Source organism: Alligator mississippiensis, chromosome 4, assembly GCF_030867095.1.
Source record: "Alligator mississippiensis isolate rAllMis1 chromosome 4, rAllMis1, whole genome shotgun sequence".
Classification (NCBI taxonomy): Eukaryota; Metazoa; Chordata; order Crocodylia; family Alligatoridae; genus Alligator; species Alligator mississippiensis.
The window spans coordinates 196919160-196938789 of record NC_081827.1 but is presented as its reverse complement, the minus strand read 5'-3'; the positions used below and the strand labels follow the sequence as shown (position 1 = coordinate 196938789).

The 19630-nt window shown below is 41.7% G+C and overlaps 1 protein-coding gene across 1 annotated transcript in view; it reads right to left on the bottom strand.

Annotated features, from left to right (window-relative positions):
• The window catches only part of TMEFF2 (transmembrane protein with EGF like and two follistatin like domains 2), a 228098-nt gene that overhangs the window by 91244 nt on the left and 117224 nt on the right, over window positions 1–19630 (bottom strand). The window contains exon 5 of the mRNA XM_019492342.2: window positions 12739–12835. Within this exon, the coding sequence (XP_019347887.1) occupies window positions 12739–12835 (97 nt within the window). The remainder of the gene's footprint in view (window positions 1–12738; window positions 12836–19630) is intronic.

The following is a 19630-nucleotide window of genomic DNA, read 5'->3' as shown; positions in this document are numbered from 1 at the left end:
TAGGATGTAGGGCTGTGTGAGGCTTCGGACAGAGCTTCAGATCCAGAGAAGCTTCGGATGCTTTGGCATCCAAAGCAGCATGTCTGGATCAAAGCGCTGGCTTTATTACGCTTTCCGAAGCACTTCGGAAAAGCTTTGGAACCACCTTGGAGATCCGGCCATAGGGTATAATGGGGAACCAATGAAATATCTATAACTTTGTTGTTTTTTGTCTGATTTTAATTAAATTTGCAGGGGTTGTAGTCTCTCCTGATAGTATGAAGCCTACCAAGTTTCAAGCAGATTGGTAGAGGGGTTCAGGGGAAACTGCACCCCAAATTCTTGAAAGCAAAACTGATGTCACGTGTATGTGTTACATCACAGGGGGGTGAAAACTGCAGGAGTGGTGGCCCCAGCTGAAGCAACAAATCCTGCCATGTTTCAAGATTGGTGCAGGGGTTTGGGGGGAACTGTACCCCAAATTCTTGAAAGCAAAACTCCTGTCACGTATATGTGTTACAACACAGGGGAGTCAAAACTACAGGGGTGGTGGGTCCTGGTGAGGCCACAAAGCCTGCCAAGTTTCAAGAAGATCGGTGCAGGGGTTTGGGGGGAACTGCACCTCAAGCTGCGGACAAGCAAAACTCATGACATGGGTGACACTGTGTGTGTTAAGGTGTTGCAGGGTGAAGGCTGCAGGGGTGGTAGCCCCTGTTGCAGCCATCACGCCTGCCAGCTGTCGAGGAGATCGGTGCAGGGGGGTTTTGGGGCCCTGCACCCCTAGCTGCTGACAGACAAAATGCATGACATGGGTGCTTGTGCAACTGACTCTCTCTGTCTTGGGGCAGTTGATTGTCTGTATCGATTATTTCCTCTCCTTAGTCTCTGCTTTTGTAGGTGGTAATTGATGGTAATTAACTGGCTACATTAGCGAGGTACTGTGTATTGAGCTGGTCCCCCTGCAAGTTTCATCCAAATCAGAAAAAAAACCCCAAAGTTATAGATATTTCATTGATTCCTCATTATGCCCTATGGCCAGATCTCTGAGGCGGCTCCGAAGCTTCGGAGCCGCTTCGGACGGATCAAAGCAGAAACCAGGCCCGGAGCTCTGGATCGGATCTCTGGCATCTGAAGCGGCTGGATCTGAAGTCGGATTGGATCGCTGCCGACTCGCACAGGCCTACTAGGATGCAATCACTACAGCCATGTTTGTCACCACGCTGGCTCAGGTGGAGTGCCTGCAGCCAAAGATCCTCACTGATGAATGCCATTGACAATGGATCTGGCCCACAGGACATTTGTTGCTGATCCCTGTACTATAGTCACTGAAGTTACTCTTGATTTATACGCTGTCCAATTTTGCTCTAAGCTACATTAATATGCAGCTACAGTGAAATTCCGACATATTTACACAGTGAGGAAGACCACTGGTTTCATGTAAGTCAATGGTACAACTCTCCGAAACTGAAGCAGAGTTTGGGTTGGTTTCTGAAAATGTGGGCCCCACACACACACACACACCCACCCACCCAACCGCACACACACACACACCCACCCACCCACCCACACACACCAGCTTTACTGCCTAAATATATTGTTTGTGATTGTATTTAGCAGGGACACATATTAAGCTACTTGCTATTATTTTATATAATTTTTGTTACTGTTACAAATGATATGAAACCTCCCTGAAATGTATATATCAAATAGAAGGCCCCTAAATAAAACACAGTCTTGAAAACATCATATATAGGGATCCCAATTTGTTTGATAATTTACGGAACATGTAAAGCCACAAAATGTGGTTACATGTGAGATTTCCTTGGTGCATAGAGAAAATATAGTCACATTCTTTGGGGGTAGGCTAAATTATTTACCAGAGCATTCGAAAGTATATTGGTAATAAAACAATATGAGGAACTCTAGGCAGTCTTGGCTTCTGTTAAAACCAGGGTCAGTATTAATTTTTTTTTAAGAAAGTTATTAGGAAATAAACCCCTTTAATCTCTATAGGCAGAAGTGTATGCCATGAACTCAGGCCTCTAAAGGATCTTCCTAACTTATTGGAAAAGAAACTTAAAAATTCCCTGAAGCACCTACTTATGTGACATTTCCAAAATTGAGTTAGGCATTCAGAAGCAATGCAATCTAAAGATTTAGAGGTAGTTTTGAGAATTTGTATGTGAATTGAGAATTGAAGGAATGTTCTGAGCAATAGCTAAATAAAAAGTAAAACAAAACATCACCAGATGTTGAAACAAGATCTCACTTCTCAGTGTGTTCACGCTTTGTTGATAAGTTACAAGATGACTGCAAACCTTTGCACAAGTGAAAGATTAAAGGTGTACTCATTCTTTTTCCCACTTCTCAAAAAGCTATGAGGCCCAAACCTTAATCCAGTGGTTCTCAATTTTTTTTTTTACTCAAGGCACCGAGCCACCCACAAATAAAAACATTTTTATTTGCTTTTGACTATGGGAAAATAATAGAGAAAATATTTTGTTGCAAAGAACTCAGAAAGACCACAGCAGGTCAGAATGTTTTTTTAATGCTCTGGATTCCTATTTGAAATCTGTGGGCATGTCTCCACGAGCGGGAATGTGTGTTTCTCCAGGGACAGGTAGCAGTGGCACATCATGTGCCGCTGCTACTTGTCCCCAGAGAATGCCTGTAGCACGTGCATTCTGGTGTGCAGCACATTGCCCTGGGTGGGGTAGGGAAGGCTGGGGCCTCTGCTGGCCCCAGCAGTCTTACATGGGGTTCTGGGAGCCTCTGGGAGCTGCAGATATGGTGCTCCTGCAGCAGGAAACATGGACAGCAGCCAGTGTGGCTCTGGCCAGCCAGACTCCAGTTTTGGGCAGTGTGCACTGCTGCCATGTGTGCTGTCCCCCTTTTCTAAGTGTAGGTTTTTTTGATCCTGGGTCAAAAAAAGCCCCCACACTGCAAAGAGGCAATGCTGGGAATGCCTGCATGTGTGGCATGTGCAGCATGTGGCATCATAGATGGGTCTGCAGTGCCACATACTGCATGTCTGCAAACATCTGGATGCACCCTACGGGTGCGTCCAGACAAGCACACACGTGCTTCTTGCAGTGTCTCAAACCCCAAGAGGCATGTGCAAGAACAAAATGTTCCCTGCGCTGCAAATTTGCAGTGTGGGGGCAAAATTAAACCCCTGGATATCCAGGGGTCAAATGATACTCTGGGAGAAAAAAGTGGGGCAGGGCATGAGGCAACTGGAGGCTCGGTCCTTCACAGAGATACTCTGATAGCCAGCCAGAGTGTCTCTATGGCTGGCCCTTGCCCCGGTGCCGAAGCACATTGCCTTCTGGTGTGAAGCAAGCAGCGGTGCAAGGTGCAGGGACCTGAACCCAGCTTCATGCCAGGTAAGTAGGGGGTTGGTGGGCTGGAGGGGGGAGGGGAACATGGGGGAGGCCCTGCCTGTGACCAGCCCCCCAACTCTCTGTTTGTTCACCCCACCCCCGTTCATTCCCCCAGCTCCTCTGTTCATTCCCCCAGCTCCCCATTTGTTCCCCTGCCCCCTGTTCATTCCCTCAGCCCCCTGTTCATTCCCCTAGCTCCCCGTTCATTCCCCCTGCCCCCTATTAATTCTCCCCACCCCCCGTTCATTCCCCCACCCCCCATTCATTCCTCCAGCTCCCCGCTTGCTCTCCCAAACCCCCACACTCACCAGCAGTAGCAGCAGTGGCCAGGGCTGCTCGGCCCTTCATGGCACAGCCCCTCTGAGCAGGGGGCAGTGGGGCTTAGCCCCAGCTGCCTGGTACCCCTGCTGTCGCATTGGGCGGGTGCAGCCTGGCTTGGCAGGGTGCCGTGCGCTGTCTCACAGTTTATGCTGCTTGGGCTGAGTGGCGCTGAGCCCTGGGTGACAGACAAAGTACCTCCAAGCTTCCAGACAGCGCGCAGTGCCCTGCCAAGTTAGGCTGTGTCCTCATGATGCAGCAGTGGCAGTGTGGGTGCCAGGCGGCAAGGGCCAAGCCTCAGTGTACCATGAGGCCCCAGGTGGCCCCCACTGTCACTGCTGCTGCTGGTAAGCTGCGGGCAGTGCAGGAGGCTGGAGCTGGGCAGGGGAGTGATCAGGAGCCTGGAGTCCACCAGGGAATCCCTGAATTATCTCCAGCTTCCTGATTGCTCCCCCACTTGTCTCCAGCTTCCTGCTCATTCTCCTGCTTGTCCCCAGGCTCTGGAGGACTGGAGACAGAGCACGAGAATGAGCAGGGGGCTGGAGAAGAGCAGGGGGCTAGAGATGAGCCCCTGGAGACAAGCTGGAGATGTATCCTGGCTCGTCTCCAGCCTCCTGCTCGCTCCATCTGACGCTCCTGAGGGCAAGTAGCCTTGAGCTACTGGCCAGGGCAGGTTTTCATACTGCTGGAGCCAGCACAGGTGCTAGCCCCAGGCTCTAGCTCCCCTTGGTTGCAGATCCGGGAGGAGCCAGGAAGGGGTTATTTTGCCCCAAGTGGCACAATTTGCTCCACAGCAAAGTGCATGTCCAGGCACACGTGCTGAGGCAAAAAGCCCCGGCTCAAATTTGCATCGCTTCTATTTGAGCTGCTGCAAGCACACGTGCTTGCATGTGTGAACATGCCTTATGGGTTTATCTTGTGAATCATGTGAATCATGTGTAAATGTCTGCACACTTAACAGTGCTAATGTTGATCATCACCCATCTCATGGTACCCAGGTGCTGTGATACCCTGGTTGAGAATCACTGCCTTAAGCGATTATGCAGAAATATTTTACTAGGAAAAAAAGGATTTATTCCTGTATTTTCCCTTACCAGTTTTCTTTACATGAGTCAGATGTGGCTAACTAGTCATTCTGGGTTTGTTCCAAAGCAGGTTTAAGCCAATGGTGGTCTTTGTACTGACTGAGATAGGCATTTTTACACAAGCAAGCACTGCAGCGCTGGGCACTTTGAAAATCACCTGGTGCTGAGACGCTTGCCATTGTATAAGTGATGAAATGTGCATCAGCGCTGAGAAAATGGTGGTGGTGTGCTTTTGAACTAAAACACATTGGAGGTGCTTTAGTTCAAAAGTGCACTGCCCCCATTTTCTGTGTGCTGATGCACATTTCACCACTTATACAACAGCACGCGGCTCAGCACAGTTCGCCTCAGCTCACGTGCAGAGCAGACTCGATTAACTGAGTCTGTTCCAAAGTGGGCAGTGGATCTCTGGCGTGTCACAGGACAGAAAAATATGTGTATAAATGCCCTAAATTACATTTCCCTCTGGAAAAGAAATGCAGATTAACAAATGAAATGATAGTGCTCAGGCTGTAGGAGGATGTAAAGTACTGACATAGATTTAATAGGACTTCTGGAAGATTACCCTTAAACGCCCCATTAGCTCTCTTTGAATGGACATGGTATAGAAAATAGTCAATACCTTATTTTCTTCAACCACCATGAAACGTAGACTTTTTTTGCCAATTGAAATGTTTCACCTAAGCTGGAAATGGTGAATCTTTGTTTTTCCTTTCTTGTGCCAGCAGTTTATAGGCGCAATAAAAGCCACTAAAATGATAATGCTGCCACTGCATTCTCCCATACTCTTTCTGATTAGGGAAAAAAATAAAATTTTATTTTATGTTGGTTTTGCTAATTTCCCTCCTTCATGCTGGTTCAAAAGCAGAAATCAAGAAGTAGTCTTAGTTTAGCACAGAAGTCACATTATACAATTTAAATTTTTATGATAGTATTTTGCTGTTGTCTTTCTTCTATATAAATCTTTTGCTGGCCATTTTTCAGTTCAAATAGTGATGCTATGTCTATTTTTTCAAAATATCAGTGAGTTTTAGCTTGCTGTGATTCATAAAAGGAAATGGAAGTCATAATTTTCCTGGTTATTTTAATATATCTTAATAAGAATATATAATACTTTATTTATCATTTATATGGATTTCATTGAGCTAATTTCCAGGAAGATCAAGGTAGCAGGGGCAGCTCTGTAGTTAAAGCAGGGCTAAAATTACCAATTATACATAGTGTGTTACTTAGGCTCTGATTAGGGAAAGATTTATGCAGGTCCTTAACTTTATGCACTAAGAGCAGTCTCAAGTTAAGTGCAGTCTTTTCAGGATTGGGGCCTTAATTATTTAATACTATTTGAGCCCCATCCCTCTGAGTATATTAGATTATTGTTCATGATAGTGAAAAGATACCTTATTTCTGTCTAAAAAGCAAGAAAAAGCAACATGAAACACTGTGGCCTATAGTACTATAAAATGTACAGGGCATTGTATGTTAAAGTAACTGGTGGTTTCTGCCTCTGGAACGAGTAGGTCATACATAGTTTTTCTACATACTGCTGAAGAAGCAGTCAGTACTTGTGTAATGTATGTAAGCTTTCAGACTAGCCTTTAGTACTTTATAAGATGTGCAGTAGTACATCATCTTGGTCTTAAATGCTCTGGTTGAGAGCAACTGATTGAAGTGGGGGAAGGACCCAGTTCTGACTGACCTAATTGCTATGTGGATTGAGAAACTGGCAAAATCAGATATTAGTTTCCTTTATATGTTTGCTTTCTATACTATAATAAAGATAAATATTGATTGCTTGAGAGATATTGATTTTAGGGGTAGTTGCTGCTGACAGCTGCATGATTTGTACAAATATCTATCATATCTAATGCAGGTCATTTGCATGAGAATGCAATTTGAACAAAATGATGTGTTTTTTGGTAGGTGCATTGTTCATTTGCCTCATAGTAGAATTTGCACCTGATATATGTCAGTGTTCAGAAATGAAATATGACATAAGGGACAGAGAACAATTTATTTTCTCAGTGTACTTTAGGCCTGCATGTAAGCTTTGGGGGAGTGGAGCTTCGTGTCCCAGCCACTCAGGAAGCAGGACAAGATGCAAAGAATGGAGGTTATTTAGGCTGCAACTTTATTATCTCATCTGGGAACACAGATTCTACTACACAGGACATTTTTCTTCCTTAATTCTTTCCCTTACTTGGGGAAATAGGTTTGTCTCCATGCGGAACATTAGGGGGGGCAACACTCTTTCCTCACGTTCTTGAAACTCCATTTTGCCAGGATAATAATACATACACTGGACACCTGCTATCTGCTATACTGTGACAACATGAATATGACCTTCTTTCTTACTCAACTGGATTCCTGACTTGGTGTCACAAAGGTGAAAACACGCAGCCTACCTGGCCAATCAATCTGTGAAGGAAAAACAGTTTCCCAATCTCAAAAGAAAACAGCAAGTAGAAACCTGATCCAGTAGGTGGGGAGAGAGTTTTGCACCTTCACTCTTGTCATTCAAAGAGGAGGAGGTACTTCATAGGAGACATGATTCCTTTTCTTCTAGTAATCCTTCTCCTTCTCCCTACTTATAGGCTGCAAGGAGCATATTCTCTCTTGTGTACTTTTTGCATATATGGAAGTCTGTCTTATAGGTCGCAAAACATTCCTAAGTCTACCGAGTTTGTGCATACATACTGCTCTTTTGATGTTGAAATACAAAGGAAAAGGGAATGTATTTAACCCTAATACATTATTTTACTTTTGACTAACCTTAAATGTCAGAGGTTTCAGAAATTTCTTCTTTAGTTTGAAGAAATTACTCCAGTCCTACACTTTTTTAAAGAATATTCTACAAAGGGTTATTTCTATCAGTTACCTTTCTCAACTTAAAGGACACATTACAAAACTTATGTATACTTACATATCTTTCTAAACCATGAATTGTATAGTGTAGAACTCCAACTCTCTTGATGGTTTATAAAGCAAGAGATTAATACTTGGATCTTTGATGTGGTTGTGCACTGACACTAAGCTACCCTACTAGATGAATGGGCACTCCATTTGATATGTTCTATTTATACACTGGCTGAATGTTTCAGTGTTGTAAGATGCTTTTTGGATGAGCTTTGAAATACTCCCTTGTTCAGAACCTTATGTTTCATTCTCCATTTCCTTTTAACTATATCTCTTGGGGTGTTATCGTGAGTGGCCCTGTCTTACAAAGTCAATCATTCCGTAGCAAGCTCAGAAACAAAAACCCAAAGTAAGCAACACCAAATGTCTGATTTGCCAATAGATTGCCGTGTAGTGCTAAAAAGCATAGCCACTACCCTACTTTAAATATTCATGAAGCCCACTGGTGCAAAATGCATTAAAGGTGGGAATAATGCCAGTAATACATGATCTTCTTAGTGACAAGAAGCTTTCACGTATTAAAAGAAGCAAGATGTTAAAGACTTTAAACTGCACAGTCTTTGTTTTTAACACAGGAGAGGATATTCACTAATGGAATACCAAATCACACGAACCCTTGCAATTTTAGAACATGAAATGGATGTACAGTATACGTGCATCCTACCATGTTCCAGAACACTATGCATTCCAAGGGTTTCTTTTTTGCGGTCCCTCCACCCTCCCTTCATATGCTATCACCTAAATAATCTTTTATAGAGCAAAACAACTCCCACCAGAATCCTAGAAGTCTAGACATTAATAGATCAAATGTTATATCAGTAAAACGATTTAAAAATAATAGTGACAATGTACAGAGAGCACTATCCAGCTAAGTGGAATTTGGCAATGAATGACGAAGAGCTAAAACAGAGAAGGGATTGCAAAATAACAGATTGTAGCAATGCAGAATAATGCTAATTGTCCCTTTAAATCGTTAGCAGCCGAGCCACATCTGCTATCACACCTGTGCTCTCTTCTCTGATCTACTCTGACACCCTAGAAGTGTTAGGCAAACAGCCAGCTTCATATCTGTGGCTCCCTATGATCAGTCTCTGCTACCAGCTTGCTTTCCTCTTACCTAGAATGAATCAAGCACCAACCCCACGGCTCCTGAACTGCTTCTGATTGATAGGACAAACTGAAAGTTCTGGGCTAATTACCTTGTAATAACAGTTCCCAAAGCTACTAGTAACTGTTGACCTAATTTAGACTCTGGAAAACTAATCAGTCAGGTAAGATAATTAAAGGAACACAGCTTGTTTTTGAAATTAGATAAACATAAAAATATTGATCAAATAATAAACTGATATTTCTTATTTCATCTAATCTAGGAACACTTTTTTTATATACTAAATCTCTATATGTGTCTATGATTGACTCTGGCTGGTGCCAAACTCTGAAATTCAATTAAAGTGATTTTGAAAGAGGAATCTAGTCACTCCATATGCAGCCTGCTTTCACTCAAGAAATAATAATAATAATAAAAAGCTAACACCCAGAAGGCTCATTTCACAGGAAGAACATTATCCAAAACTATTCAAGGGTCAGGGACATGAAAACAGCTCTGTTATAGCATATGAGGCTGTTGACTTCAAAGCAGACCTTTAACAGGCTTAACATGGTCTTTTTACTTCTACTCAGAAATCTGCTTTACTGCTTTTGAACAGTTTGTTTGGTAACATCTTTCCTAGTAAATGCCCTTTCCTACCTCCTACTCTCAAAAGCATCTTTCCCTGCAGAAAGGCTGTCTGTCAATAAAGACTGAGCGCTTTGGTTCCCATGTTATCATGCTGCTCCTCATAAGCCAAGATGTGTCTAAGGAAAGGAATTAGATATCAGGAAAGTTTTCAGCTGTAGTGGGATTAATACTTGGTAAATTATATCCGTTACGTTCCCTCAAAAATAAACAGAAGTGCTCCCAGTGTTCCACAACACTTCTCATGATTAATAATGTTATCTTGTAGCTAATTTCACTCCTTATCCCTGTTTTTTTTGCCACTCCAACTCAGCAACTCATCTAATTATGAAAACATGACCACTGGACTGTGAATTGTGATATGTTAATTTTAACAAGGTTTTATATTTACATGGACACCCCCATTTCTGAATAACTTGTGAGGATCCTACCGGGAAGGAGAGGAAATGAGTAATTTCCTTAGACAAAACCAAAATAATCAATTTCTTTTAACTAAGTCTCATGCTGTTACTAGAGAAAGATAATCATATTGCATCCTGATTCTATTTTTCAGTGTCACAATTTCATTTGACTCAGAGCCATTTTTTTTTAGCATAAAATCACGGGCTATTAAAAGCTGGCAAGACCTGACCAAAATGAGCACAAATTGATCACGGGCTTTTTCTCACTCACCATATCCATAACTTTCTTTACTGAATAGGATAAATATTCAAAATTTCATGCCTGACCACTAGTGAATAGAAACTGCTTTCTGCATGGGGTCATCTGACGAAGACCATATCTAATTATCTTCTTCAGTTTTCTTTCCTCCCTACTCTTTCCTTTATTCCTCTGTTATGTTGGTTTTGCTCCTTGGATTATATTTAGCCTTCCACTGTTTTCCTAATCCAACAGGGCTTGAATGCTGCAAAGCCTCAATCTGTGTGTGTGAAAAGAATGACTAGATTGTCATGCAGACTTCACTCTGAACTTCTCTAAAAGGTGGCCATGCAACCAGGCACTGTCCTACACGGGATGGCCTTTGGGATCATTGTGGGATAAACAGGAACAAAATACAATCCCTATATCATCTCTTCTTGAGTATCTATGCAAGGTTGGAGGGCACAGTGTCCATTAGCTCTTCCATCCCACCATATTACTCCACCCTCTGATCTGTCCAATCTCCACTTCCTTCTTTTCATGAATCCTGCAGCAAACACCTGTACAGTGTCAGAGAACACAAGGCAAAGACCTCTTTTTCCATAAGAGGAGAAAGTTGCATGTAAAGAACATCTCTCTGTCTGGTCCTAGAAAACATAATTGAAGCCAATAACTCTGATGTTTATTTGATTACTTTTGTTTCTGTCAATTTGTAACAATTATTAGGATAGAAAAATAATGAATGGTCAAACATGTTGGCATGAAAGTCAGTGTCCTAATTAGAGCTATGGAAAGAACTATTTGTTTGTATGCTGAGAATTCAAAACATTTTTTAAAAAATCATTTGGGGTTTACCTTACGTAAAGCCCTTCAGAAACTTTCCATGAATCAAAGGGCGCCTTTACAAGCACTCTGGGTTTTGTGGGGGGAGGGGGTTGCTTTAATTAAAGTGGCTCTCACCCCGCAGCGTCATGTGTACTCAGCATCCCTCGCTGGAAAATAGTAGTGGGGTGCTTTAACTGAATTTGTTCGATGAGTGATAAAGTGACCCTGCTGCCACTTTGAAATGCAGGGACCCTGAACACACATGATGTGGAGGATGCTAGAGGATGCTAATTATCTGACACTTATATAGATGCCTAAAGTGTAAAAAAGATTAATTTTGGATTGAAAAAAATATTTAAATATTTTTTAAAAATAAAGTTGAGGGAACCATCAAAATAAAACTGTTCAAACAAACGTCTAATTGAAATACTGGGACAGAATACTGTACCAGTTTTTTTGTTCAGCTCTACTGTTGATCAAAAAAATATACTTATACAAACCACAACATACAGGTATTTATTACAGCTCCTTTCCCTTTATTTGTGGTATGATGTGGTATTTTAGAACTGACACCCATTGCATTTAATGTACAATTAATTGGTTGATTTAACCATATTTTTAGACATGCTACACATGCAAAGGAATTATAGCACAGTAAAAATGGCCAACCAGGTACAAAGATGTTGCTTGAAAATTGTAGAACATTTTGTACCTGATTTCTATCAGGCTGTAATATGAACGTGTGGCATATAACACAGAGTCATAGTGTTTGGCCAGGTCCTCCAGCATCCCAGGGTAGAAAGCACTCTCTTGCCACCTGTCCCTCTCCCTTCTGGCAATGGGACTCTCTATGACTCATGCTGAACTCTGCTGTTCCACGGTGTCTGACCAGAAGTCATGACTCCTTCCTCTCTTCCCTTTCCCCAACCAGCTTTCAAAGCTGTTTTTTAAAGAAGACATTAGCACCTGAAATAACAGTGTGTCAAGAAAGAGGGAATTTATCTGGAAAGCTGCAAGTGGGAACAAGATGTGGAGAGGGGAAAAAGCACATACATAAAATGCCTCATAAGGTGTTTCAGAGTTTCAGTCCTAGGAGTCCTGTCCCCTGTTGCCCTTTGACTGGGTCTTCCCTACTCTGTGCAAAGGTTAGGGGAGCAGCTCCTTCAACCAGGGGGAGTTCAGAGCTCACTTCTCCTTAGCAGCACAGTTGAAGGTGTGGGAGGGGGCTCACAGCCCTTGCCAGCAGCTCTCCAGCTCTCCTTGCTGGCGAGTTCTGGCAGAGCAAATTCCCAGAAGACAATTCCCCTCTCCTTCCTTATATAGCTTTCTCTGTGAACTTGAAGGTTACATGCAGGGTTCGAATTACCGGGGAGGCTGAATTACAGGAATCTCCCCATAAGAGAAGAGAGCCCCCCTGAGATGAGAGATTTCCTGTAAGGTCTGAAAATCATAACCTGGGGGGTCTCCGATCAGATTGCTCCTTCACTTAGGTGGACTTGTTAATCAATGAAATCAAAGATTGGGATCTTCTCGACCCCTCTCCCCTGAGTGAGAGTCAAAGTGTAATTTGAACCCTGGTCCCATGGCATGATAGTTTCCATTGAACAATGTTGCCTGTTGCTTGATGGAAATAATATTTGTCAAGGGCCTTAGTGACAAAATGGACAAGTCTGTAGTCTTAGAATATGGGAGAATGAATATACATGCCTAGAGGGTTAAACAGGTACATTTTATACATCTAATTAAATAATTAGCCTGTTTTTGAAGGAAGGACTGAGAGAAGTGGTATGTTTAATTTTTTAGTAATATTCCACAAACGTGTTCTCTAAAATAAGACAAAAATAGAAAAAAAATACCTTACCAAACATCCTCTGCATCTTCATCACACTCTGCCCCAAACTGGCAAATATCACAAGTTGATGTCTCTTTTTGACTGGTTTCTCCTGAGCCTTCATTGACTGTTTTATAGAAACAAAAGAATGCGTATTAGAAACACAAAACTATAGTACAGTGAGTCTCATCTACATGAAAATTAGAAATGTCTATTGACCTTGGAAAGTTTACCACACTACTCAACATGCTGGTTCTTGATCAGTAGCCAGTATTTTAAACATAGAACCAATACAAATATTTTTTCCTCCTCCTCGGCCTCTGATAAATTCCAGAAACCAGAAGCGAGTGTATTTGTGGAGAGAAGAGAGGAGGAACTGGGGGAGTATATTAATATGTTTTCTCATTTAAACAATAATGTTTTCTCAAATCTGTAACTAAGAATGGGGGCAGTGTTATTGTGCTGCACTGTTTTGTTCCTGGAAAAAACCCCTGAAGTACATCAATAGTGTAGCATAGTTATCCACTTGCGTCCTTTGCTGTGTGCACAGGTGAAGACATGGTGAGGGACTCAGGGGAATGCTTCCCTAGGAAATGCTTTGAAATTACCTGTCAATCTGGTCCATTTCAAAAGCAAAAGATTTCTTTCTTCAGAAGTATTTTAATAAATGCCAAGAATTAGTCATCTTTGGAAAAGATGATTTAGCACTTTCTAGTTAAGGGGATGAACTTCATCATGGGCAAGGGAAATAATAAAGTTGTTGTTTCAAATTAGAGGCATTACTTTTTCATAAGACCTGTTTAGTATGACATTGGCCATAGGGTAACATTTTCAAAAGTTTTTAAGTGAAATAAGAGTCTAAGTCTCATTGAAAGCCAATGGATCTTAGGTCCCTACATCACTTATAGCATAGCTACTCTGTAACTGAAGATGTGACTGCAGCATGGGTAGACAAGCTTACATCTAGTTAGTATGGATATAAATATAGCTGAATAGAGGTAGTTAGCTATGTTAGTCTGAAGTTAGACAGAAAGCAGGAAGCAGTACTGACTAATTGACTAAGTTGTTCAGAGAGGCATGAGATTTCATAGGTTACACATTCAATAGCACTGAAGATGTGGTGGTATGGGCTTTAGCGTGACTTGAATGGATAAACTGAGAGAAATGCACTGAAAAATACTTCATTTGCTCTAATGCTAGATGAGATGGATAATGTCATGGTAGGTTCCTGGGAAAGGGTTTTGTGAAATGATTCAACATAACATTATACAGTTAAAAAATTCCAGAGCTGTTGATAGACAATTCTTACTAAGCTATAATTCATAATATAGCATATTTTGCTGCATGCAACTTATACCTTTTCGCCAAAAATCAGGCCCTCAAAAATGGGGTGCCTGTATTAAGTGGGGAATTTGTTTTCATTACTGGAAAAGAAGCAAGGGTGGGTACACTGCGAATGCCATGCAGATGCCAAAATGGCTGCTACTTGTCTGGATCAGCAAGCTGAAGGGGCAGAGTCCTGTGTTAATCCTGTGTACCTATTGGCTGAGCACTGCAGCTTGTGCCTGACTGAGCAAGTGAGCTGCTTGTAATATCTTTATTAGGGTTTTGATGTAGAAACAACAGTTTATTATTCACAGGAACTTTTATAAAGAGCTATTTACAGTAAAGAAGGAACAGCCTTGCTACTGCCCTTGCAAAGGCCTGGGCCTAGCCTTTTTGCGGGCCTGCCACACCAGAAAGTTCCTGTTTCCTCACCCAGACTATCTCCTGGGATGCCACATTTTCTGAGCAATCTGTTTCTAGAAGGACTTACTCTATGTCAACAGGGTGTGTCTACATGATTATTAATATACTGTAATTATGGTGCATTAAGTTTAGTACCTATAATAACCAGCACCAACATAATGCACCATAATTGGTGCTACTGCGTAATAGCACCAGTGCATACTTTTTTATGACACTAATGCGTAAACTAATTCTACTGCGTATTCGCTTATCGGCACAGTTTTTGCCTGTTGTGCTAATGCACAGTAGAATTAGTCTGCTGTGCACTGAGTGTCTCATGTGGATGTGCCCACAGTCAGCCAAGAATATAGAAGAATCTTTTTTTTTATAAATTCTGCCTTCCAAAAACAAGGTGTGCGCTTTTTTGGGGGTGTACTGTATGCAAGAAAATATGGTACTTCTTACCCTTACAGAATAATTAGATTATACCTCAGCTTTGACTGATGTTATTATTTGCAAAGAAATTCTTTGGCTAGGGACAGACATTAAAAAAGCCAGAGCCTGAACTGATTCAATCTTTGCAGGTTAGTCTAACCTGCATACTTTGAACCAATTTACAAGTGAACAGACCTTCACTTCTGACTCCAGAAATGCAAGCACATACCTGCAGTGGCTCAGGCCAGAAGCCGGGGGGCACTAGAGCAAGCCTTCAGCTGAAGGGAAACTAAGCTGAGGGAAGGGTTGGCCTGAGTTTGATTGGAGAGGGGTTTAAAACCCCACCCCAGCCTGCAGGTCTGCCTGGAGGGGGAGGAGGGAAGCAGCCTCTGTCAGGGGTCCTCAGTCCTCTTGCCAGGCAAATCCTGCAGCACTCCGGAGAAGGGTTTCCCACCTCCACCCCTTTTTCAGCCAGCCAGAGCAGTGATAGTGCTTGGGCTAGGTAGGAGAGGGGTGGAACAGCCCAGCCCAGGGTTGCAGAGCATGCTGGGATGCTGGAGGACTCTGATTTAACTTGAATCCAGAAAGGGGCCTGGCACACAAGTTCCATAAACCAGTTTGACCTCAATCGGTTAAGTCTGATATGACATTCATCCAGGTATATCTCAAACTGATTTCAGCCATTTTGAAATTGCTTTATGTGCACTGAACTTATGTTCTGTTACAGGTTTAAACCAGTTTCTGATCACTTAAACTGGTTTATTTGTAACTTCTGTCCCTAGCATTTATGCCTTCTTGTACCCTTCTGGTTTTTGTTCACTCATACTTAGAACTGCTTTGAAGATTTTATAGAATTATAGAAAATAGGTTAGAAGGGACCTCAGGAGGTCATCTAGTCCAACACCCTACTCAAAGCAGGACCACCCCAACTATATCATTCCAGTCAAAGTTTCGTCTAGCCAGGTCTTAAAAACCTCCAAAAATGGACATACCACAACCTCTTAGGGTAATCTGTTCCAGTGCTTTACTACGTTCCTCATGAAAAAGTTTTTCCTAGTGAAGCTGAGTTTTAGGCTCCTATCTAGTAAAGTGCTGGAACATCTCAATAACTTAATAGCTTCACCAAAGTTGATGGAAATAATCATATACTTACAGTTACTCTTTTCTGTGCTGGAGTGACTGGAACTATAGTACTAAAATGTTATGGACTTTAAGGGCACTTACACATGTGACAGAGCTCTGCTCCAACATGTACTAATTAGCACGTGTCCGAGCAGACTCAATTAATCAAGTGTGCTAAGAGTCTGCTGGAGTGTGCTAACTGGCATGCTCCAGCAGTCTCCGCATCATATGTATTCAGTGTCCCCCACTTCAAAATGGTGGTGGACGTGTTTTAACTAAGCTTTAGTTGAACTGTTGAACAAGCTTTAGTTAAAGTTCCCCCGCTGCCATTTGATGTGTGGGACACTGAATACACGTGATGCTGCTGAATACACTTGATGCTCTGAGAGCCGCACTAATTAAAGTACCTCCCCTTCACCCTGAAGCACATGCATAGACACCCTAAATGTTGAAATTTTGCATAAATTTGTACCAAATTGGTTAGTTTTTCTCCCTCAAGTGGTCCATAATAAAAAGATGGAAGATCCCAATTCATTGTGAAGTAGCTAAAAGAAGGTATGCATTCAAATTTCTAGAGAGGGGAAAGATGACAGAACAGTTTGGGCACTAGTTTGGTACACAAAATACATGGGTTCTTGCTCTGCCACAAACTTCCTTTGCAACCACACACAGGTCAGTTAGGGACAAATTCTAGTTCACCTATTGATGTGATCCTATTCCATCCTGCTCTAGTCCCTGGAAAATTAAGGCTCCTACTTTTGCAGCATGCCTAAATCATAAAAAGGAGGATCCACCCACTTTTTGTTCAGGGACTCAGTATAGAATAAGGATTATTCAGTTGCTTGGACATCTAGTAGGTGGAATAGCATCTGCCATTCTGTTTTATGTTCCCATTTTCTAAAATGGGAATCACATCACTTTCTGATTTGCAGGTGCCTTGTAAACGACACTAAAAATTATGATCAGATACTGAAGTGCTATAGACCACAGGAGTACCTTTGATGGATAACGTATCTCAGTGAAAGTTATTTTTTCCTTTACGTTTAATGCTGTTAGCATTTTTAGGTCTGATTGCCAGTAGAACATTTTCCCATCAGATTACTGCTTGCATTTAGATCACGTTAAAATGACCTAAACTGACCTTTCAGATGATCACAGGAGCAAAAAGAAGGTTTAAAATGTATCCATTTTTATTTTAAATTCTTCTGGAGTTGTTGGCATATTCAATTTTCTATATACAGAATTCTGTTATAAGCAGAGGGGAACCTATAAAAATATGCTGTGGAATTCTGTTCCAATGAATTATCACATATGTGGAAAGGATTGTGGTATTGCTTTGAAATCTTCTTCAAAGACGTATTCTGGAAGTATTCTGCTGAATTCATTGTGTTTGATATTTAATCTATTTCTTTGAAAGGGCAACCTTTGCAGCTAAGCCTGCCAGTCGATTTTCGATAGTTGAAGTACTAGACAGGATTCAGGAGAACTCGGTTCATCTCCCATCTCTGCACTGTGGTTTTGGCCTGGGCATATAACTTCAGTCTCTCCACTGACTCAATGAGCTGCACATGCTTTGTAGTTCTATTGCAAGTTGTAATTAATGCAAATACATGCAAACTACTCTTGGACCATGGAGTGGAAGGCACTACATAAAAGTTGAGTATACTTTACCTAAGGGCCCCTCTACATGTGGAGGTAAAGGCATGATGGGATATAACATGAGAGTCACACAATTGTGTTTTCTGCCACATCACATATGCACATGTCCCACATATGTGGGATCTAGCATCAGATCTTATCATGCCTTATTGCTGGTAAAGGGAGAGCCCAGGATTGTTATCCTGTGCTCCCTGGGCACCAGCAAACAGCAAGCTCCTGCAGCTGTGAGTGCCACAATTGGCAGGACTCTTGGTCCCAGATGCAAGCCACAGCTGCTGGAGCTTAGTCCCATAGCTGATGAGTCCCACAGCTGATGGGACCCTAGGGAGCACCCCTGTGGCTGGGAGATCATAGCAGCTGCAATCTAAGCCTCAGGGCACATACTACTCATGCAAATTATTGCTAGATAGAAACCAGCTATAAAGTTATTACACATTTATTATACACTTTAAGGCGCCTTAGTTAATTAGCCAGTCTAAATGAATTGGCACAATTAACCAAGTAATTGCATAATAGATGTAAGCTGTGTGGGAGGGTTGGGAGGGCGGGGGGGGGGGGGGGGCTAAAAACCATTATTTTTCAAATGTGTCAATTGTTCCAGTTTAGCAGTGTGAGTATCTTTACTGATGGCTATGTATTTTTTTTCTGTTACTCCCTTAATCACTTTTTTCTGTATTTTATAGTAATGAAATAAAGGTGTACACCTTTTTTTCCTTTCTGTAATGTACCTATTTATAACTGCCAGGCAGGTATGCTTTGGCCATAGACTTAACACACTGTCACAATCAAAGATGAGATTAGTTATTAAATAGGGTTGTTTTTTTTAAGTCATGTCATTGAAGGGTTTAATGTTTTGAATTTAAGTATCTCTTTTAAAAGGAAACATCTACATTAAAAAATAACACAGCTTTTAATTCTGTTGGAAATGAACAGTTAGCTCTTTTATCAAAGCAGCAAAGTATTCAGCATTCCACAGTTAATTTACTAATGTCACCATTATGCTTTTGGGTGCCCCAACCTTTCATGTTCCTGATTAGAAGGCAATTGTTTTTCTTTTCCTTTTCTTTTCCTGATTTCAATGTCTCCTGAGATGACTCTTCTCTATATTTAAGGTGAGTTCTTTCTCTCTCTCTCTCTCTCACACGCACACACACACACGTTTTTCCCGCTGTGCAGATGAATGCCTTGATATAACTAGACATCTCGGAAAGAGTTATTTTCTCTGTATTTCCTGCTGCTATTTAGCTTCAGGACTAGTAGATGTTGTAGATGTTCATTTTCTAAGGTGACTTCTTTTTTTTGCTGCACTTGCTAATTTGCACTTTCCTTTGTACTTCAGCTGAAAAAAGTCTTTACCAAAGAAAACAAATTAGACATCAGAAAAAAGAGAAAGTTTTCCACTGCATCAGAGAAATGTTATCTAGTCTTTCAAACTGTTCTTGCTAAAAATAAAAGGGACTTTGCTCTGCTCCCCACTCCCCGGAGGGTAGTCTCTTAGAAGACTTAATGGCCCAAACCAGTCTTTTCTTATTAATACAGTGTAGAACTTCTAGTGTAGCGGTTCTCAAACTTTCTACAATTAAGGCACCTCTAGATAGATTTGAAGCATCCCTCAATAGACTCAAGGCACTCCTTGGAAAATGCCAGCTCTTGGTTTTCACTCTAAACTAGAAACTAGAGCAGTTTTTCTGTTGCAAAGAACTCAGAAAGACCACAAGTATAGATTTCTATTTGAAATCCATGGCACCCTGGTTGAGAATCACTGTTCTAATGTGACAGTTCCTTTTTCTGTTATTAGCAAGATTAGCAACCTACAGAATGCAAGATGCACAATGCAAGACATAGAAAACATGTTATCATGGCAAGAAGGTCACTAACTCTATCTGAAAGGCATTTGAGAAACAATCTCAGTTTCCTAAGCAATAGGGACTCTTAGCTAGAGATGCACTAAACATAATTTAGATACTCACTGGACTGT